This window comes from Phaenicophaeus curvirostris, chromosome Z (genome assembly GCF_032191515.1).
Source record: "Phaenicophaeus curvirostris isolate KB17595 chromosome Z, BPBGC_Pcur_1.0, whole genome shotgun sequence".
Classification (NCBI taxonomy): Eukaryota; Metazoa; Chordata; class Aves; order Cuculiformes; family Cuculidae; genus Phaenicophaeus; species Phaenicophaeus curvirostris.
In genome coordinates, this window is record NC_091431.1 from 3,882,926 (window position 1) to 3,904,667 (window position 21,742).

Genomic DNA, 21,742 nt, shown 5'->3' on the forward strand with positions numbered 1-21,742 from the left:
AACGTAAGAATACTGTAAACAGATCCCTATAAAGAGATCCTTTTTATAAGCCAAGAATTAAATCATGTAAGATCACAAATGGAGCCAGATAATTAACTATGTCCTGCATTGCTAGAGGTCACTGCGTACTCCTGGAGTCACACCATCTGGTAAACAGTTTCTAAGTAAAATATCAAACTACTCACAACTTACAAGACACGAGTTAGTCTGCCATCCATTTCTATGCTGGTAAAAAACCCAAAAGTCGTCTTAGCATCTTGAAAATTCTGGACTGCAGCTTCATTTTTTCCTCTAATTAAATGATTTTAATCAGAGATAATAGATACGACAGATCAAAACCAGCTTAATGCAAGAACTGCTGTGCGTTGCAAGTCTAGAATTTTTGGCTCTCATGGTTGAGCAATGAAATTTCTGACAGCTTTCTGTAGCAATGTGACAGCCTGGAAGCTAATTATAAATTTCAGGCGCATTTTTCTGAGCTGTTCCATGCACTCAGATTATACCATCGTTCTTACTATAGCTCCTACAAATAGGAAAACTTTTCTCAATATTCTGAAACCCTGTCTCAGGGATGTTTCTGCTTTCTTATCAGCAGCAGTATTTATTACATTTTAGTCCACAGGACATAACTGGTTTCATGATGTACCTTGCAGAAAGCAGCAAACTTACTTGTGTACAGAAGTTCAGAAAGACTTTGAACCAGGACTGTGCTATCTGAGACCATCCAGGCCTCTAATTACCTCCTCTAAATAGAAATGGAAAAAACCTTTTCTCTCAATCTCATTGCTACCCAGTTTTGCATTCATCCAAGATTCGTCCTGCTTATTTTTGCTAGAGTCTTACAAATCTGTTTGATGAGAGACTAAACTCAGTTCAAAGGTTCACATGCAAGTTTATTTCTGTTCCGAGAAGAAAAAGCATAATGTCATCATCAGAACAGAAAGGTAGCTGATGAGTGTGAGAAGCAGTTTACAATTGTTTAGTCTTTGTACCTCACCACAGTTCCTCCAGCATCATGTCTTTTAATTGTCCTCTTTTATCAAGGGCCTACAGATACAAATAACTTCCCTTTCTTGAATTTTAAAAAATGGTACTTAAATGCATCACTCCAGAAGCTGAGCACTGAGAAGGCATAGGAAGAGGGTACATTGTGGTATAGATGCTCAACTCTGTCACCTCCTACCTCTCTGGAGTGGGAACATATCACAAGCATCCACCGACTCTCACGGTTATGCCACTCCACAGATATAACTTATTTTCAGAGGGAGATAAACAGCTGAACCAAAGGGGAGGGGAAATCACCATCATATTTCCTTAAATACCCATCCGAGTGCACATCCTGCCTGCACGCCACACAGGCTGCACAGAAACTAGAGCCCGAACTAGGTGATTTACCTGCCCCCACTTGGAGAAAAGCTTTATTTCTCCTCTACTCTGCTTTGCTGTTAAAGATGGGGAAAGTATTCACAATGGCAAAACTTAGAAAGCTCACTGAAGTAAAGAGAGCAAAACATCCAAGATCTAGATTTGTTCACAGTCCAGAAGTGTACAGAAAGTCTGTAAAAAATAAAAGGAAGAGAAAAGCAAACCATCTCCTTTTATTTTAACAATGAAAAATAATGATCTAAGATTTCCACGCTTCTATTTACTCTGTAGAGTAATGAATATATATTACGATCTCAGTTTCAAATGCAGTCAGACTCCATTTTGATTTTGAGCAAAAGACTGCAGAATAAAATAGTTTAAAATATTTCCATTGTTATATTCATTTTCCAAAACATCTGGAAGTTCAGGGAAAATAATTAAAAGGAAATAAAACTAAATTAGCATAACAACATTTTAATATTATCTGTCTTTTGTCAACAGTATTACATGAGCAAGTTTAACAAACCAGCACATTCCTCAGTTATTTTTTGTCTTGCATTAGCAGACAAAAATCTGTGAAAAAATTCTTCAAATACTTACATAAAGAAGGAAGAAAACAAACTCAGTATTGAATTCTCAGAGGGAATCTATACATCATACTGGAAAAAACAGCTCCCCCAAGAAGTCCTTAACCATTAAGAATAAAATCGGATTGAAATAAGAAGAATAAAAAAACAAGAAAAGAGCAAAGCTTTCCATAGGACAATTGTAATTAGGTAACTGAATCTAATGAAATCTGTGGAATGGATTTACAGAAAAAAATTGGATAACTATTGAGAGACCACACTGGGCAAGTACAGTTTATTTGTCCTAATGATTTTCAAACATAAATGTTAACTACAGAACACATGTAAAAATACACAATAATATTTTACATAGTTATGCACCTTACTCGATCTTCCTAATGAAGAGGCATAGCAGAAACTCTTTAAGAATAAACTCCTCCTTCCCACACTCCCCTGCAGAAATATTTGGCGCTAATGATGCAATATTTCTGAAGCCCTCAGACCTCTTCTACAGCTTCTACTACAACTTTTTTATTATTATTATATAGCTCCTACAGTTATAGAATAGGATTACAGTTGTTTAGAAAGGTCTGGACTGGGCAGCCTAAGGAATTACTGCTACTAACGTAACAAAGAATGTGAGAGTGTGTGCCTGCCTAGATAGTTATTAAAAAAATTACTGAGGGAAATAGATACTATATAAACACAATACCTTCTGCGATCATTTGTTGTTTGCAAATCAAATTCACAATTAGCAGCTCAGATTTTCAGGACTGCTAATTCATGCTCCCTCTACTGGTTAATTCACCCTGTATCTATGAAAACAATAATGGTCTGTAAAAAATCCCCAGATTATTATGTTGCAACTCAACAGCCTAAAAAATATGAAACCAAATTATATTATTAAACAAAACCTCTATACACCACGGGTATCTTAGACATCAAGTCTAACTGTGGCCTTAGCTCATTAGAATGTGGGTCTCTTCCAACCTGGTTATTCTATGATTCTATGAAGATGTTTTCTGTAACACTAGCCTGCTTTTGTGCCTAGTTCACAGAAATTCCACCCGTCTCAGACTTAGAAATGCAATTAAACATTTCAAATTCTGAATCATTGTAAGAAGCCGCTGTTAATTGGATTTTTAATTGAAAGCTCATTTTTTTTCTCCTCCTCATACAAAACACCATCAGCAATTGAGCTGCAAAGCCCAGATCTCAGGATGATTTGGGCTGGAAGGCAGGGTTTGGGCAGCCCACCTCATCCACCTCCCTGCTCGCAGTGGGGTTATCTCCATGCTTCAGTCAGCTCACTCAGGGACTCGTCCCGCTGACCCTGAGTATCTCCAAGTCTGGCAAGACTGCAACCTCTGCAGGTAACTCATTCGCATGCATAATCACTCCCACGGTGAAAACACTTTTCATGAAATACACAAAGTATTTGTTAGATCCAAATCAAGGCTAATTCAAGGTCCGAGTATAAACAAATGATGTATTTGCAAGAAAACCCAGAGAAACACAGTTTACAAAAAATCATGTGAGCTGATCACAATTACTGCTAGTCACAAGCAGCATCCAAGGATTTCCGGGGCAGTGCAAATGTCACTAGCAGCTTGAATCACATGAGAGAACCAAGACCACCTTACTTCTGAATTTTGATGGTATAATACCTATGGGACTCTGCATTTCATCTGAAGCTGACAAAATATGGTCTATAAATATTTATGCTATACAGCAGACACACCAACTCTTTATTTCATGAAGCACACATAACGTTCATGTTTCCACGGATTTTGATTACCTTTCCTGGAGAGATAACTTAAATAGTAATTTTAAATGCATCTTCTAACAAAAACCTATTTAAATGATCTTTAAGTGGTACGAGTTGTAGTAAAGACTACTATTAGCATAATTGCTTTTAGTTAGCAAACATGGAAATAATGGCCAATCTCATTTACCTTGCTCAGTCCTTTTTTTTCTATTAACAGGCTCTAGTTTTGTACATGAGCAAGGCAAACGTCTATTGTTATATACAGTTTAGAAATGTAAACACTTAGCATTTCCCACAACGACTGACTTCAGAATTGACTTGAGTATTATCTGAAGAAAGCAAAGAGTCAGTATGACAAAGTGCATTGCTGCCCCCTAATGAGCCACCCACAAAATCACCTCTGTGACAGTGTATCGTGTCTTTCTTGAAAATAAATCAAGTTGTTATATCCATGAATTATCCGAAAAAAAAAAAGAAAATAGAAAAGAATAAGTTTCATGAGAAATGAAGGCAGACATTAAGAACATATACACTAAATTCATGCCAAACTTCTGCGTAAAAGACACATAGATAAGTCTGAGGAGAAAAAAAACCAACCAGTATCTATGATTTTCAGACAACTTTACACTTAGCGCACAAAGAGATCATGCAGATGCAAAATACAGCACAAAAAATTATGTTCCAACACTTTTGTCAGTATTTAAGCAGGTATACGCCAAGCTTAAACCTATTCTGTACTAGGATGTAATCATTCAGAAAAAAAAAACCACAGCTATTTTAACACAAAACCAAATTTATAAATTATAGTGTCTGTAGTGTGAAATCATTGGTATTTTTTTCATGCTGCACCGTTCTATCTAAATGCCAGTTACAAGTCTTTTTCTAGGCTTAAAACTACTGCAAAATAATTCTGATCTTGGTATCTAATTATAACCACAAAAAGAAATCTAGAAGAAACAATGAAAAAAATACACTTGCTGAATTTTGTTTGTAAAGGAAACTGTGTGTATCATAAAAAGTGATTTTTTTTCCAAATTGTTTTGCCAGAATTGAATCTGTATGCAGTGCTGCCCATTGTAGCTTGGGCATAAAACAGTCTGGTTCCTGTATTTGCATTTCAAAAATATAGATTGCAGTGAACTGCTGTAAAAAAATAAAACTGCTGCAAGTCCTGTTGAGAAGCACAAACATAAGCTGTGTATTTCTTTTATGCTACCATAAATAAGGAAGTCCACTCACGTTAGTAAAATTACTGTTATTTAAATGCCATGCTAAAGCAGAAATGAGTTCTAATTTTTCCCCTTGAATCACTCATACTGATTTTTTTCATAGATCAACATTCTGATAGACACCACAGAAGACTCCAGTTTCCATTAGCAGAGGGTTAAAAGCAACTCATGTGTTTGATTTAAAACTTGATAGCTACAAAAAAATACAGGTTTTATGAATAAAAAATTGTGTTCATTAGTGCTTTTTTGCACTGAAACACCATCAGTCACAAAAATCGTTGCATTTAAGACTTTACCTTAAAATCCTCAAATATTGGCTGTCTGCAGCCTTGTATACTATGTCATCATTCATACAAATATATCATTAACATAGAAAGGTTACAAGTGATGAGTAATACCTTATATAATTACACACATGGTGGAAGGCTGCAAGCTACTACGCATTAAAAGCGATCACATGGTATGTGATAAAAATAAATTATCTACAGAGATATTTTATGGACCTAAAATAAGTATATTTCATGATATTTCTCTATTACATTTCTGCCCAAAGAGCTGGTAACACAGCTTTCAGCACTCACATCACATCAGTACTTCACAATTCCAAATGCTTACTATAATCTTATGAAATATAAAAGTAAAAACAGTAGAAAGATTAACAGTTGACGCCTCAGAACTTTGAATATAAGGCCATCACCACAACTCACTGCAACTCTGCCAGGCATGTATTTCTTACCTTTGAATCTTCATTGCTCACTCCCAGCTCCAGCATAGCGCGAGGAGATTTCAGCTTTGCCTGCATGGAGTCTGCCATTTGAAGATTAAGCTGCCATCCAATTGTTTCAAGCTATAAAGCACAAATTTAGAGTAGAATCAGAAAGTACAGAAGCATTCAGGTCAACTTTCAATATTGTGAATGGTCTGTGTAAGTGAATACGGTATCAAGCTCTACAGATGTTAAGCATTTTTATACAACGTGCATTCTGCAAATTCTCCTAGACTCCAAGACAGATTTGCTCCTCTCTCTTGGCAGATTTATCAGTTCAAAGTGCCTATGGCCACCCATAATAAAGTGGCATCATATGCCTCAGATCTGCTGGAACTAATCCATTAAACACAACTAAGGATCCAAAATAAGGCAGTTTCCCCTCCTTGTGGAAGTTTATCAGCAAAGTTGTGGATTTTTTCCAAATTTTTCTTTTATGAAAAGGAAATAAATTACTAATAAATGGTAAACCTGTTAAAAATGGAGATTTCTTAATCAACGGATCTACTCATGTGTGTTCCACCATGAGTTTTATGGTAAAAATCTGTGCTGCTTTTTGAATTGTTACTACTGAAAAGCCAAAAACCACTTAAGCATTGAGTGACAGAATTATTAATAGAAAGCTACACAAAAATATAATTTTTTAATCATTATTCTAAAATTATATTCAAACATTATCAAGCTACATGTTGCCCATAAATGAAGTACGTAAGAACAGAACTACAAGTCTTTCAAAGAAGAACCTACCTGGCCTTCTTGAATAAAGAAAAGTAGAACTATGAAGTCTTACTTCTGGCAAGCTGATTTGCATACAAGTTATTTTTAAACTAGAATAGTCTCTCTGCTAGTAAATATTGTGTCTGACTTGGTAAAAGTGAAAGCCTGCCACATCTCAGTTAATCTCTTACCAGTCCAGCAATTTAGCTAAAACCAACAGCATAAAGTCATCCCAGAAGTGTTGTGCTGTGAACAGCAGAGAAGTCAACACCTGCTCTGCTTCCTCTGGTGACAATAATCTCAAGGTGAAAGTCAGGAGACAAAGCACGTGGTAGAAACATCTTCCATGGGCACAGCTCAAAGACAGAACTTCCAGAATTTTTTGCATTATACTGTTTATTTTCAGGTATGTTATATTGCATTGCTTTGTATATTGCATAGATATTATGGCAATTATGCAACAAATACTGAAAGCCATTAAGCTTACTGAAAGGAAAATCGGGTGTCATGATCTACCAACAACTACTGTTGGTCCAAGACTGTCAGACTGACTGTGTGCAGCTACGGGAAAAAGACAGCAGGAAGAACTTCAGCAGGTCAGCCTGCAGTCTACCAGCACCTCTGCAATAAATGCTCCTATTCAGGTTTCATTCTGTGGTACAAATAAGGAAGTTCACACATTAATCAAATTGTTGAAAGCAGGTATAAAACACAAACGGACACAGCTAAAATGCTGCAAATCTGGTCTAGCTCATTTTGTGGTAGGCATAACTTTAGCATAAGCATGCCCGCAGCCTACAGATTAAAGATGCTTTAAGACAAGTTTATAAATTCTAAAAGCAGATTATTTTTTAATTACAATTCCCTGGTTTAATTTCCCCTAACTTGATGACATCTTGGTTGATGAAAATAATAGGACACTGCCCATCCCACCCAGAAGCAAAGCACAGTCCAAAGTGGATCCTGTGGATGTACTCAAGTCAGTCACACTAACAGATAAGTCTGCTGAATGCCTTTGCTGGCCAGAATCTAGAATCTTCCAGAAAATTACACCAGAATGGCACAGCTGGAAAATATTTTTCACTCTGCAAACTTCAATTAAATTAAGCAAAGAAATTAGCTCTGGTTCTCTCGGGAGCATAAGGCTCTCAGCATCTTGCTGTACTCTAGGTTTTAGATCAAGAAAGAAGTTCAGTTCACTTAAAGAACCCTAACAAAACGGTCAACTGAGAAGGAGACAAATACTGACTTAAGGGTTAGTGGTGGGAACAGCCTAAGGCAGGCAACAGGGAACAGTACCACTTATTTGGACAAAACATCTGACCACTAAGGTCAAAGACAGAGACAGTGAGCAAGCTCTGGAAAGTCACTAAGGTTCAAGCCCTGCACTCATCAGTTTAGGAACGGCTTTCTATCAGTTACTTGAACCATTTAATCCATTAGCATGGAAATCAAGCCTCAGACAGGCTACCATCCTATCCAGGATTATAAAACAATGCCACTACAGACAAGAACAATATCCTAAGGAGCCTGACTTTCCTAAAGCTGTTCAACAGCATACTGTATGCAGCATGAAAAACAAACCATCAAAAGTAAAGAAATTCAAATTTACGTTTCCTATTTCATTGTTAATACACATCTAATGAGGAATACTGTAGAGGGCTCAAAACAGATACAATATATGTGGCAGCATAGTGGCCTGAGCTTATAGCTGAACAGCAGCCAAAACTCCTTTTTTTATATTGCTTTACCTTAAAATTACTTTGTTTTCCTGTATAATTCATGTGTCTTTGCTGTTTTAAGTATGGTTGTATGAGAATAAGTTTTAGTTAACAAGCAGCATGCTGCCTATAGCTTCATAATGGTCTGACTATTTATCTTGTGGAAAGAAAAAAATGTAACGGGTGTCTGGCTACGGTCATGTTTACTTAGAAGACGCTCAACATCCTGAAATATCAATTAACCTTTTGAGAGAGGTGACGTGTTTCTGCATGGCATTTATGTCAAGACACAGTATTTGGTAGCCATGAAGTGGTACATATTTTAAGACCAATTTTTTCAATAATAAAACCTTGTTACAGTAAAGAAAACATTGGAAGAGACTACATGGTGCCAAAATCTGCGATATATTACATGAAAAGCATTTACTGGGGAGGGGGGAAGTATTTCTCCATAACTAGCATGAAAATAAAGCCATGCTTTTAGTTACTGTAGACCTTTAGCTTCTTTTTACATTTTCTTATTAGGAGTTTAGAAATGTGCAAGCTACCTTGTCACTGCAATAATAAACACTGTTCAAAATATATTATTTAGCACTGTAAGTTCCCACTGGTATCTCAGGGTTATGTTTAGAAAACACAAACCAGATGCAAGCTGGAAAACAAGGAAAGGAAAAAACACAATACTAAATAAAACCAATAGTAAGCAAATACAAAAATACTTCAGATCTGATCCATGAACCCTATAGCAAATGATTCGGGGCAACAAAGATATGAGGAAGCTTTCAATAACCTCTGTTATCTTCAGTTCCTTTGTCCATTTTGTTCCACTCAGGCTTCTGAAGAGGATACCATTACAGCCAGGACAAGTAGGTATGGAAGAACCTGTGCATTTGTCCCTTCCAGTGCTCTACTCAGTACTAGCTGTAGAAAAGATAAGGTGTTATAGTCCAGCTAAAGCAGCTCTGTATCCCCCAAAAATTCAGTGCTTTGCAGTGGCCATCCATGCCAGTCCCAGAGGCAGACCCACACTAGAGAGATGCCAGTTCTCCTAATGTGAGAGGATCTTACCCTTCATCTGTTGATCGCTTATACTTTCACAGGTACATAAACACATCATCTCTAGTCTATCCATGATGCATCATCTCTGTCTAGACTGTGATATTCACAGTCATTTTCCTTCAGGGCAAAACATGGGAGCTTCCAACTCATGTTCATTGTCCTGTTCACCAGACTACTCCCCATATTAAACAGCAGAAATTAGTATTTTACGTATTAGGACAAGATCATTAGCAAGCTACTGCAATGGTGGTAAAGCATTTGGGTGAAAGTCACCCTCTGCAAAAGACCATGTGCGCTAGATGTCATTCAACTTTCTCAGCTTATCTGATGCAAACTTTAAGCAAGACATACGCAAAATTAATATCCACAGAACCCACCATTTCTGTCACCACTTACAGCCCATTATGTTTTTACATCCTATTGTCTCTTTCTTGCACACTCTTGCCTCTTGCCACAATTCCTTACTTTCACCTTTGACTGCCCCTAAACATTGCTACAAATTAAGCTAAAACTGAGAAGAAATTCAAGAAATCAGACAAACATAACAAGTTTCAATATTAGTAGTAAAAAAAAATTAAAATACTTCTCCTTTCTCAACTACTTAAAGATATTTATGCTAACGAGGAATCAAATAAGTGCTCTTTGGCAAAGAAATTCAGGTTGAAAACACCATGGAGAATAAAATAATCTTAGCTATATATGAACTAGTCAATCAGAGTCAAAACGAAAGGACAACAACTTTGTGAGTAAAGGCAGACTGGATGTCCAGAACAGGAAAGTTGTTTGGTTCCAACCTGGAGGACGAAGAACTGAGAAAAAGTGATTGAGAAACTCACACTGCAGAAATCGTTGTCAAGAATCTTAAATTAAGAAAGGAAAGTAAGTAGGAATACTGGAAAAAGAAAGGAAAACTAAAAGTGAAGACAGAATTTCAGAAAATACATAAGCAACTTAAAACGTCTTCCCTAATACTTCCAATTTCAACACTTCTGGAGCAGGATCCAGTGTTTTTAAGCAAGGAGAAGGAAAATGGAATTTAAATGCTCAGTCAGCATAAGAGCAGGAGAAGGCGACACTTCTTGATTTTGGACTTAAGTGATACACTGAAATAACATATCCTGTCTGTCTCTACACCCATGAAGACTGGAAGCTTATTTCAATTTTAAATGGAAAACTGGAATTTTTATATCAATTACCTGCCTCTAGAAGATGAAGCTTTCAGAAGGTCATCCAATATCACAACAAAACATTACACGAACTGTAGAAAATCAGCATTGCCACCCTCAGAACTCACTGATGTGGCACAAATAACTTACTTCTTATCACAATGCAACCAGGAAGCTGTAATACTATGCAAACCACTGCATCTCCTCCATAAGTAATCCATGATTTGGCATCCACTTGTCCCTTGCAAAGTGCTGTAAGCATTAACCTTAGGGAAAGTAGAGTAACAAGTAAACGAGGCACTGAACCTGCAAGAATTACAGCATGGGAACCCTGCTTGGACACATAAGATCAACATGACTGAGGTTTTTATAACCACCAGACATATAGTCAGCTATGAAGTAGCTGATCACTTTACAGGTCTAATTTAACATATTTGAAGACCTAATTATTTCATTCAGATTCTTGAACTCCATTCTCTTGTCAGGATTTGCTGCTTTCAGAACACCTAGCTTTGCCTAAACATAATAAAATTTTATGTTCTTTACTTCTGATTAATACTGAAACATAAAAACATAGTCTTCAGTCAATGAAAAATAATTACATTCTATTCAGAACACATATATGATTCAGAATATGTGGGCAAATGTGATTAATCAGCATTATAGGTTAAACACGATTTAACAAGCCACTATAGATAAACTAGCTACAGGAAAGATTATGAAGATCATGGCATATCCATTATTAGCCTCTCAGACAAACACATGACCCTATGCATTTCTACAGGGAAAGAGAGAAATGCTGATTGGCCTTTAGGAAAGAGAGAGAAAAAGAATTCTCAAAATTCAACTTAAAAGTCTAAAAGTGCGAAAAGCAGACTTCTGGGTTCAACACTTGTTAAGTCTGACGGGCAGAGAAGGGAGAAGCAATTCTAAATTAGTAGCAGTATTCTGTACTTACATGCTTATGAGGGAAGAAAGCTTATGAAAGCCGTGGATGGGAAAAGAAACCATAGCATAAGCAATTTCTGCAGTCTACTACTACTATTAAAACAAACGTTTTCAGCATAGTTGGCAAAAATAATTTGTAACGTTACTACTGCACTTGTTAGTGTTCGAAAATAATCTCTATAATAATACAATTTTTTGATTGTATTATTTCAGTTTGGTATTTCTCCCACTGTCAATGGTTTATGGCTTAGTTTGTCTTTTTGGATTTTTTTTTTAAAGCAATAAAATCCCCCAACAACGTGTGCCCTCTTAGAGAACAAAAGGTTTTCATTACACAGAAGCTGCTAAGGGGATCTTTCAAACATGAGTGATGAGAATTTTAAAGCAAACTGAGCTTGTGGCCCCCAGTCAGACTTAAATGCCAGTAGGAGTGACTCTTAGAATAACTAGGTCACGTGTTATGAATATTGAGAAGAACTTGTACTAAGGAAATTACGGTATGATACTAAATCTTATTCCTCTAGTTCATAACACATGTATCAGTTTAGTCAAATTGGCCTCTAGTGATATTACTAGCTTGAGCAGAGCTGAAAATAAATCTTAACAACCCTCTGAAAATTCAGGTCTTGGCACAAAATCGAATGCTTCTAATAATATTACCTCTTGTGGTATTGCTGGTGCTGCAGGACTTTATTAATATGGATAACCCTGTTCGTGGTTGCTGGCAGCTTCCTATGGCACAGAATGCTGGTCTGGGCTTGGTTGAAAAAAGAGATATTGAGTGATATCAAGAAGAAGAGAAACGTTTATGGGCTCTGGAAGAGGGGACGGGCCTCTTGGGTGGACTACAGGAGGGAAGTGAGACTGTGTAGAGAAAAAATCAGAAGGGCTAAGGCTCAACTAGAAATCAGATTGGCAAAGTCTGTGAAAGATAACAAAAAATCTTTCTATAAATATATAAATAATAAAAGGAGGACTAGGGAGACCATACAGTCCCTATTGGACGCAGAAGGAACAACAGTGACAAGGGATGAGGACAAGACTGAGGTACTTAATGCCTTCTTTGCCTCACTCTTTAATTGTAAAGAAAGTCGTTCCCTCTGTGTACAAACCCAGGAGTTAGAGGAGGAAAATGAGGCTCCCGTGATCCAAGAGGAGGTGGTCAGAGCCTTGCTAGCCCGACTAGACACCCACAAGTCTATGGGGCCGGACGGGATTCATCCAAGGGTATTGAAGGAGCTGGCGGGTGTGCTGGCCAAACCCCTTTCCATCACCTTCCAGCAGCCCTGGCTGACTGGGGAAGTTCCACTGGACTGGAGGCTGATGTTGTGCCCGTCTACAAGAAGGGTCGCAGGGAGGATCCAGGGAACTCCAGGCCTGTCAGTCTGACCTCAGTGCCAGGGAAAGTCATGGAGCAGGTGATCTTGAGAGCGATCATGAAGCACATGCAAGAGAACCGGGTGACCAGGCCCAGTCAACACGGGTTCACAAAAGGCAGGTCTTGCCAGACTAACCTGATCGCCTTCTATGACAAAGTGACTCGGCTGCTGGATGAGAGAAAGGATGTGGATGGATCTTCCTGGACTTGAGTAAAGCCTTTGACGCAGTTTCTCCCAGCATTCTGCTTGAGAAACTGTCACCTCTGGGCTGGACAGGCGCACACTCTCCTGGGTGGAAAACTGGTTGGATGGCCGGGCCCAGAGAGTGGTGGGAAATGGAGTAAACTCCAGCTGGAGGCCAGTTCCAAGTGGTGTTCCCAGGGCTCAGTGCTGGGTCCAGCCCTGTTCAATGTCTTTATCAATGACCTGGATGAAGGCATCGAGTGCACCCTTAGCAAGTTTGCGGACGACACTAAGCTGGGTGGAATTGTGGATCTGCTGGAGGGTTGGGAGGCTCCAAAGGGATCTGAACAGGCTGGATCCATGGGCTGAGACCAATGGGATGAGGTTTAACAAGACCAAATGCCGGGTCCTGCACCTGGGGCACAACAACCCTGAGCAGCTCCAGACTAGGAGAAGTCTGTCTGGAAACTGCCTGGAGGAGAGGGACCTGGGGGTGTTAGTTGACAGCGACTGAACATGAGCCAGCAGGGGCCCAGGTGGCCAAGAAGGCCAATGGCATCTTGGCTTGGATCAGACACGGCATGACCAGCAGGTCCAGGGAGGTTCTTCTCCCTCTGGACTCCGCACTGGTGAGACCGCTCCTCGAATCCTGTGTTCAGTTCTGGGCCCCTCACCACAAGAAGGATGTTGAGGCTCTGGAGCGAGTCCAGAGAAGAGCAACAAAGCTGGTGGAGGGGCTGGAGAACAGGCCTTATGAGGAACGGCTGAGAGAGCTGGGGGTGTTTAGCCTGGAGAAGAGGAGGCTGAGGGGAGACCTCATTGCTCTCTCCAACTCCCTGAGAGGAGGTTGTGGAGAGGAGGGAGCTGGGCTCTTCTCCCAAGTGACAGGGGACAGGACGAGAGGGAATGGCCTCAAGCTCCAGCAGGGGAGGTTTAGGCTGGACATCAGGAAAAAATTTTTCACAGAAAGTGTCATTGGGCACTGTCAGAGGCTGCCCAGGGAGGGGGTTGAGTCACCTTCCCTGGAGGGGTTTAAGGGACGGGTGGATGAGGTGTTGAGGGACATTGGTTAGTGATTGATAGGAATGGTTGGACTCGATGATCCGGTGGGTCTCTTCCAACCTGGTTATTCTATGATTATTCTATGATTCTATGATTCATAGCTGAGAACTAACATCCAAGTCAGTACTCAAAGAGCCTCTTCAGGGTAGTGCATCTATAGTTGCTTTCCTGCACAGGCAGTCTCCTTAACTTGTGGACCAGCTGAAACAGTGTAATTAACTTCATTTGTGTGAGGATTTTAAAAACGGCTTCACAGAAACAGAATGCCAAAAAGAACTTATTATTGACTTATTCTTTACAGCTACCACAGAAAATAGTCTTCTGTTAGACAGATGCCTAACAAAATATTTCAGATGAAGAAGGACAGTTGCAGTGATAGAGACATTAGTTTCATGCTTCACTGGTATATAGGCACACCCATATGATATGCAATTACTTTAATCAGGTTTTTTTTTTGAGAGGCCATTCTGTTCAAAATGATCTGTCATTTGTGATAACTTAAACGTTACTGTACTGGAGATTGTACTTTTAATACCCTGGGAAAAAAAATCTACATGTTTATTTCTATAAAGCATTTTCTGTTAAGAAAAACCCAAAATAATTTCCAAGGGTAATGGCACTGTTTTTCAGAGTAACACTCTATTCATCTATTTCCACCAACTGTGGTATATCTCGAAGAGCATTGTATCAGTTTATTACACACCGCACCTACTTTCGGAAGCCAGTTCAGCTTTGCTACATCAATGCTGCAGTACTCACTTAGTTAAAAGTTTAATTTAATTCACAGTCTAACGTAAATATTGATAATTTAAGATTCCAAAGCCTCAACTTCTACTACTGCAGTGTTAGGAGTGAATAACTAACACTATAGCTGTAACAGCAGGACAAACATGCAGCCTTCAGTCCAACATTGAGGAATTAGAATTATGATAGCTAGAAAAACAAGGTTCAAGAATCACCCTTGAATAGCACCAGTGTGAACAAAAACTATCAGATTCTTTAAAGATGGAGCCTGACAAATTCAGAAAGTGCACTGTATGATGTGGTCGCTTGCAGTAATGGGAAAATCAAACAACTTGATGTCTCTGCCCACATATACATTAGAAAGGAATCTATCCTGCACCCAAAGGCAACAATTACAGAATGCGAAAAATTAAATCCCATTTTAGCAAACGAATTCAGAATTTCATCCTTTTAACTCAGATTATCACTCATTTCAGCTACTTTTCCCTCTAATTTCACTGGAATAGTTCAACTTTAAAACATTTCCTGGAACAACCTGAAAGAGCTATTTATGTAGTCTAAGACATCCAGAGTATTACTCTCAATGAAGCCGTTATGAACAGTGAAGTGAGATAATGGGATATGGAAGACACCTTCAGCAAATCTTTTTCTCATTTGATTACAATAGTATCTATCACACTGACACAAAACGTTTAGGTATGTTTTCCAACTAACAAAATATTTTGAGGAAATAAATAATCCATAACATAAGAATGTTTCTGGTGCAGACTTTTCACTTATAGTACACTTACTGCAGTTGTTTAAACCATACAACCTAGAGGAAAACTAATATGGTTATTCTTTCACTCAGTTTAATTCTTGAAAGAGTGACTCCAGCAGTTACTCCACTAAAGACCAAGTCCTCATTTCATTGTAGAAAAAGAAAGTCAGAATATTCACATTTTAAAGTCCGAGGGTCCTTTGCTTTCATTCCTCAAGAATCAAATTAGATAAAATGTACTAAGTCATAGTCACACGAATTAATACTCTTCATTTAAAGAAAGAACTGCAACACATATATATGTTTTTAATACATTAACTATCAGTTTTGCATGGATGAGAAAGGCCTAAATGTGTATTACATGTTAATAAAAGCACAGGTGTACAACACACCATTAATTTCAGATCTGTGTAATCTCACCAACACAAAACTAGAGCAAATCATTAAATGTGCTCTTTAAAATTTATAGCCTAAGATGCCAATTCCACTCTCCACCATCACACTCAACACTGTAGAATCAAATCTCCAAATCAGACATGAAAATGTCAATTTTGCCTGCTATGATGATGAAAATATTTAGGTATGTGGCCAAGAGGAGGATGACAAAACACATCTGACTGAATTCCTTCAAAAACTCTCCCAGTCAGCTTAGGAAAAGAATGTTAGTGCAGAGAGGACACTAGCAGGATGAAGCTAAAAGTACACTCAATATAGCAAACAAATATTAAAAGAGGAAAAAAGGTGCACAATTTCAAGTGGAAGACAATAAGCAGTGGGTACAATTGGCCCATTATCACAGGTAGAGTCTTCATCACAGAAATATTCTGTAATCAGGAAGAGAGTGTTTCTTTCAGGATAAGCCCCAGATCAAGCATCAGTTTCCTGCTGATGGGAAACTCTAGCACTGGAGGCAGGGGAAATGACTCCATTAACACATTCATTTTTAGTTGTCACTACTGAATCCAGTTGTATTAAGTAGGCATGAATATCTTTGAAGGAAGCTCTGGATGTTGCAGCTTCTTTTCAGCAGGCCTCACTAAGAACTGCTCCTCGGGTAAGGAAGTCTGCAGTGGAACAGCTGGATTTTCATATTGGTTGCATAAAGTTCCTGACTACAGTCCTCTACCACGTTTTGAGCAGCAGTGGAAAGAACTGATGGTATAGCATATTTCAAAATGCATCCCTCTACTGTACAAACATATTTATCTTGAATGTCATTCAGTATCTCCATTTTATAAATGGATTATTGAGGCATTTTGTGGTTTCAGTAAAGAGCATTCTTCAGAGGTAAATTTAAAATCTGTAAGATTCGATTTTTATCCAGAGATGAGTCACAAGTTGATTGACAGGCATTTTCAGCTGACAGTACCAGGCAAATCTTCAAATTAAACCCAAGACATCACAGCAGACACCACAAAACCAGTATGTAACTACCAATAAAACCTTACAGATGGGTGGATACACGTAAAACAGTCAAGATAATAATGTTTTTCATAAAAAAGTGAAAGCCTGTAATTAAAGATAGGTATAACACATATGCACAACCAAAATATGCAAAGGTTGCACAGTCACCTACAGTGCCTCTTACTAAATTTTAAGACTGTACTTTGCAACCTTAACAATAGTTCTGCAACATATCTCAGTCATATAAGAGAATAAGAGTCACCAGATGGATCTTATCTATCTAGTCACAATAGAATCATAGAATCATAGAATAACCAGGTTGGAAGAGTCCCACCGGATCATCGAGTCCAACCATTCCTATCAAACAGTAATACTACAGTGCAATGTCAAATCTGACCCTGCCTTAATCTTGTAGACACTGCAGGACCATCAGCAAACAGACAAAAAAATCCCAACACTAAAAAGAAAGCAGCAACTACGTTTTTCACCAGCAAACAAGAATAATCTTCTAGGTTCTGAAGTACTACCACATACAAACTAGAAATGGTGATAGTTGTAACATAAGACCAAGCAATTGTTGTTGGATTGGGTCAGGCAGACGGACAGCGAATTTACAGAATCTTGTAAAAAAGACTGACCAAAGAAAACACAATGCTAAAACGAAAAGTTCTGAAAGTCTAAAACAAAGAGAAACTATCTCTGTATCATTGTATCTCAGTCTTGGAAGAAGGCACTGTAAGACCATTGCAATTGTACAGGGTTTGTGTGGGAAGCAGCATGCAGGAAAGACTCATGTCGGAGAAGTTTATTGAAGACTGCTTCCCACGGGAGGGAAGGGTCCTACACTAGAGCAGGGGAGGTGCGTGAGGAGGCTTAGGAAGAGGCAGAGACAATGTGTGATGAACTAATTGCAACCTCCATTCTCTTTCCTCCCATGCCAGTTAGGGAGGTGAGGAGGCAAAAGAAATCAGGAGTGAAGTTGAACCCAGAAAGATGGGGAGGCAGGGGGTAAAATGTTGTAAGATTCAGTTTCTATTTCTCATTACCCCTTTCTGAATTTACTGGTAGTAAAATAAATCCATTTTCCTCAAGTCGAGTCTGGTTTGCCTGTTACAGTAATGGGTGGGTGATCTCTCACTGTCTTCACCCTGACGCGTGAGTCTTTTGTTATATTTTCCTCTCCCTTGTCCAGCTGAGGAGAGGGATTGATGAGTGGCTTGGTGGGCCCCTGGTGTCCAGCCAATGCCAAACCCACAACAGAAACAAAGAAGGGTTTGGCCAAAGACCCAGTCAAGTGGTTAAACCAAGTGAGCGGGATAGAGAGGCGCTGAAGTGAGATGCATACATTATGTTTGCTGTGCAACTTGCAGACCTCTCATGACAACTTTCCCTAATGATGTCAGTAACTTTAGAAGGCAGAAAAAAACACGGTGTCTCACTTATATCTTTTTAAATTTGTAAACGGGATGTTCTGGCTTGTAATTAAATGCTAGAAAAAGCAAGAGGAGTAAGACAAACCTCAGTTACCTCTTAGAAAGGATTTAAATATTAAGAGTATATTAAAAATAAAAAAAGACACCAAGATTTAATTCTAAAAGGAAAATCTGCACAAATTATGTAACTAAAGCCATCTTATTTGGTGAATAAGTAAGATGAACTAGATTCTTCATACAAGATTGGCTTTTTCGTGGTGGATTAATTTCCCCTGACTTGCCATTTTTGTCTGCAAGGATAATGTCCTGTTTCTTTTCAGCAATCCTTACTTAGCACATATGCTAGGAAAAGTCAGATTTTCAGACTTCTTTATTAAATATTCAACCCATACCTCCTCACATCTTTAATCTTTAAATTTAAAAAAAGAAAAGACACACACCAAAAAGTACCAGTGTACTTCAAAAGGGAAAAAACAAAAGAAATAATATGATATGACATTGGTAAAGCAAGACTAGTGCTAAGACAGAACAACTTCAAAAGCCTTTTCCCTAACTGAAATTACTGTAGGTTTTCGTCTCTACTTGTATTTTAACTGATAAGCATCTTGCTTGAAAGCAAACAGAAAGGGACTGTATGACAAACATTAGAAACAGCATTCAAGTTTCCAAAGCCCCATTATTTAGGAATTCACTTCATGCAAAAGGTAAATGTGGTGTTGCACTCTGTCTCTCTCTGGGAAATATATGGGCGCAGAGTTGCAGTAAAAATACCAGTCTACAAGCACTTACACAGAAAAGTCATAGCTGACTGGCTTTGTATGTAACAGAGGTATATATAGCAAGATCCAGTGGTGGGAAGATGAAGTTAGATTTTAATTAGCAATAAAGCATACATTTTTATTAACCATAAAAAAATACGCCAGAAATTACCTGTCACTTCAAGCCTTGAAATCACAACCAGAAATGTTTCAAAAGCTCTTCTACATATTGAATAAAAGTCATGGTTTGTATTACACAGGAAGTTACACAAGATAAGCATGGTATCCTTTCACAACCTTAAAAGATGCCGTTTTGCATGTAGGAACAGAAGAAATGTTTCAGATGTTTCTAAACATTCTCAAAAAGCACCATCTTCCAACCTTTCTCATTCACACTTTCTTGGTAGAAGATAGAAAAGTGTAAGAAGGATAGGAAGAAACTCATTAAAAAAATCCTCAAGAAGTAGTACCTAAAGATTGTAAACAATTAAAATACCTATTAAGAAAGCTAATTAAGTGAAAGACTAAATAAACTCAGTTGTGCTGTAGCTGGCTATTTAATAATCTCAGTAGGTATAAAAACGTCTCTTTACTACATTACTCATCTTTTGCATTCTCTTTGCCGCTGCCTGTGATGGCTTCACATAATGCAAGTTGGTTCACAATTCATTGTGACAATGCCCGTAGGTACAACATGGTCTTTGTGACCTCCATTTGTTGCTGTAAGAACAACTAGTGCATCAGACACCAACATGAAACTGAGAGATTCTTGTTTCAGCTGTATCTTACCTTATTTTGCATTTCTTCTTATTTTGGAAAGAATTTTTCCCCTATGACACAGACAGAGCTCAACAATTCTCCTTTTTTTTGTCACAACCACCACAGGATGCATGTGTTTCAGACTATTTCTGTACATTTGCCAAGATTTAGCAGAGGGAATTTAGCACATTCGCATTACATATATACCCCTTAGCAAGAAGGCCAGTTTCTGAGAAAACTACTTTCAGAGTTTTTCCCATATGGCTTCAAACAGCCAGTCAAGATACAGAATTGACAGATCTGTCAAGAATTTTAGGTACGTAGTTTCACTAGTTGCATTCCCACGCATCATTATATTAAGTAATGCTGTCTGAAGACTATAAAAAACTTCCTCTGCTTGGCAACATACGACTCATCTCTTTTATTATATATATTTTAAAGATACCTTGACTAGATTTCCAAAACAAGAAAGCTGTGAGGCGTGTAACTTGACCTGGTTTTAAAAAAAAAAAAGTACCTAGAACATAATGGGAGGGGGAGCAGAAAAGCAACAGAATTGATGAAAAATTGCTATGAGAATTCATAGCAAACCCTACTGAAAAGCTAGCTCTTCTTTGCAGAGAGAAAAAATACATTTTAATCTGATAAACATGTCCTGATTTCTAAACTGATACATTATCAAGCAAAGACTTAAAACCATGATCAGATTGATTACTATCACCGACCTGTCATTCTAGAGGTCAAATTGAGAATGCTTCAAACAAAAAACTGATATAAATACCATAATTCTAATTGATTAAGATTGTATTATACAGCAGAAATAATACAATAAAGGGACTGGCATACGAGTAAAGATTCAAACAGTCAATTGATGCAGCTGGAGAATATACATAATTAACAACCCTGTGCAGCTGAAGACTGCCTATAATTCAATGAAGAAAAATGAAAAGATGAAATGAGAAAATAAATACTATTAAATAATACCGCTTTAGTACAACTCTACAGTTTTTATTGATTTCTCAAGACAATAACATCCTACCACCTAAGCAGTGGGCACCAAAAAAAAAATCAAAGATTTATGTCCAAAATATCACAGAAAACTTCACCCTCTAGTTTTGGCCATAAAGAAATCCACCCTCAGTTCTTCCTTCAATTTGTCCAAAGGCTCCAATGGTTGTGTCACAATTTTATGTTGTCTTAGAACAGAAATGAAAGATTAATGCCTGGTCTTTGTGTCTGCTATGGAAAGCAGACTTGACAGCAGCATTTCAGTACTTCCAAAATACACAGCTTTTAAGGTCTAGATGCCAGGAAAGACTCTGAATTATTTTACCACTTGCAGTTTAATAAGACATTTTAAAACAAAGATAAAATTCCCATTAGATCTTTCTTAGTTACACTGCAAAATATCTTGTACACAGCTTCTCTGTATGCCTTCTCATGCTGGAACAGAATACCAGTATCTCAGTAATACTAAAAATGACTCTGGCTCTGCACTCAAATCCAGGGGAGCAAGCCCATACATACAACCCCTGCAGCCATTATAAATAAAATTCAGAGTTAGTAAGCATACAGAAAAGCATATGGCAAGTGAAGGAACGAAATAGTCACAGACAGAATTCTGAGTCCTAAATTCATATGTAGTTCCACTCACCACCTGAACAGGTCAGTAAAAGCTTCCACCAAATACGTTATGACAAAAAGTCCATATACACTTCTAAAAGAGTATGAAAGACAAAAAATGTCTGTATTCATACGATCATATAATGGTTTGGTTTGGAAGGGATCTTTGACGATGATGTACTCCAACCTTCCTGCTGTGGGCATGCACATCTTTCACCAGATCACATTGTTCAAAGCCCTGCCCCAACTGAACACTTCCAGGGACAGGGCTTCCACAGCTGCTCTGGGCAACCTGCTCCAGTGTCTCACCACTCCTGCTGTAAAGATTTTCT

General features: G+C 38.1%; 1 protein-coding gene across 3 annotated transcripts in view; it reads right to left on the reverse strand.

Annotated features, from left to right (window-relative positions):
* Positions 1-21,742, reverse strand: part of COMMD10 (COMM domain containing 10) — a 117,589-nt gene that overhangs the window by 85,460 nt on the left and 10,387 nt on the right. For all 3 annotated transcript variants that reach the window (XM_069880600.1, XM_069880599.1, XM_069880601.1), the window contains exon 5: positions 5,665-5,775. In XM_069880600.1, the coding sequence (XP_069736701.1) occupies positions 5,665-5,775 (111 nt within the window). The remainder of the gene's footprint in view (positions 1-5,664; positions 5,776-21,742) is intronic.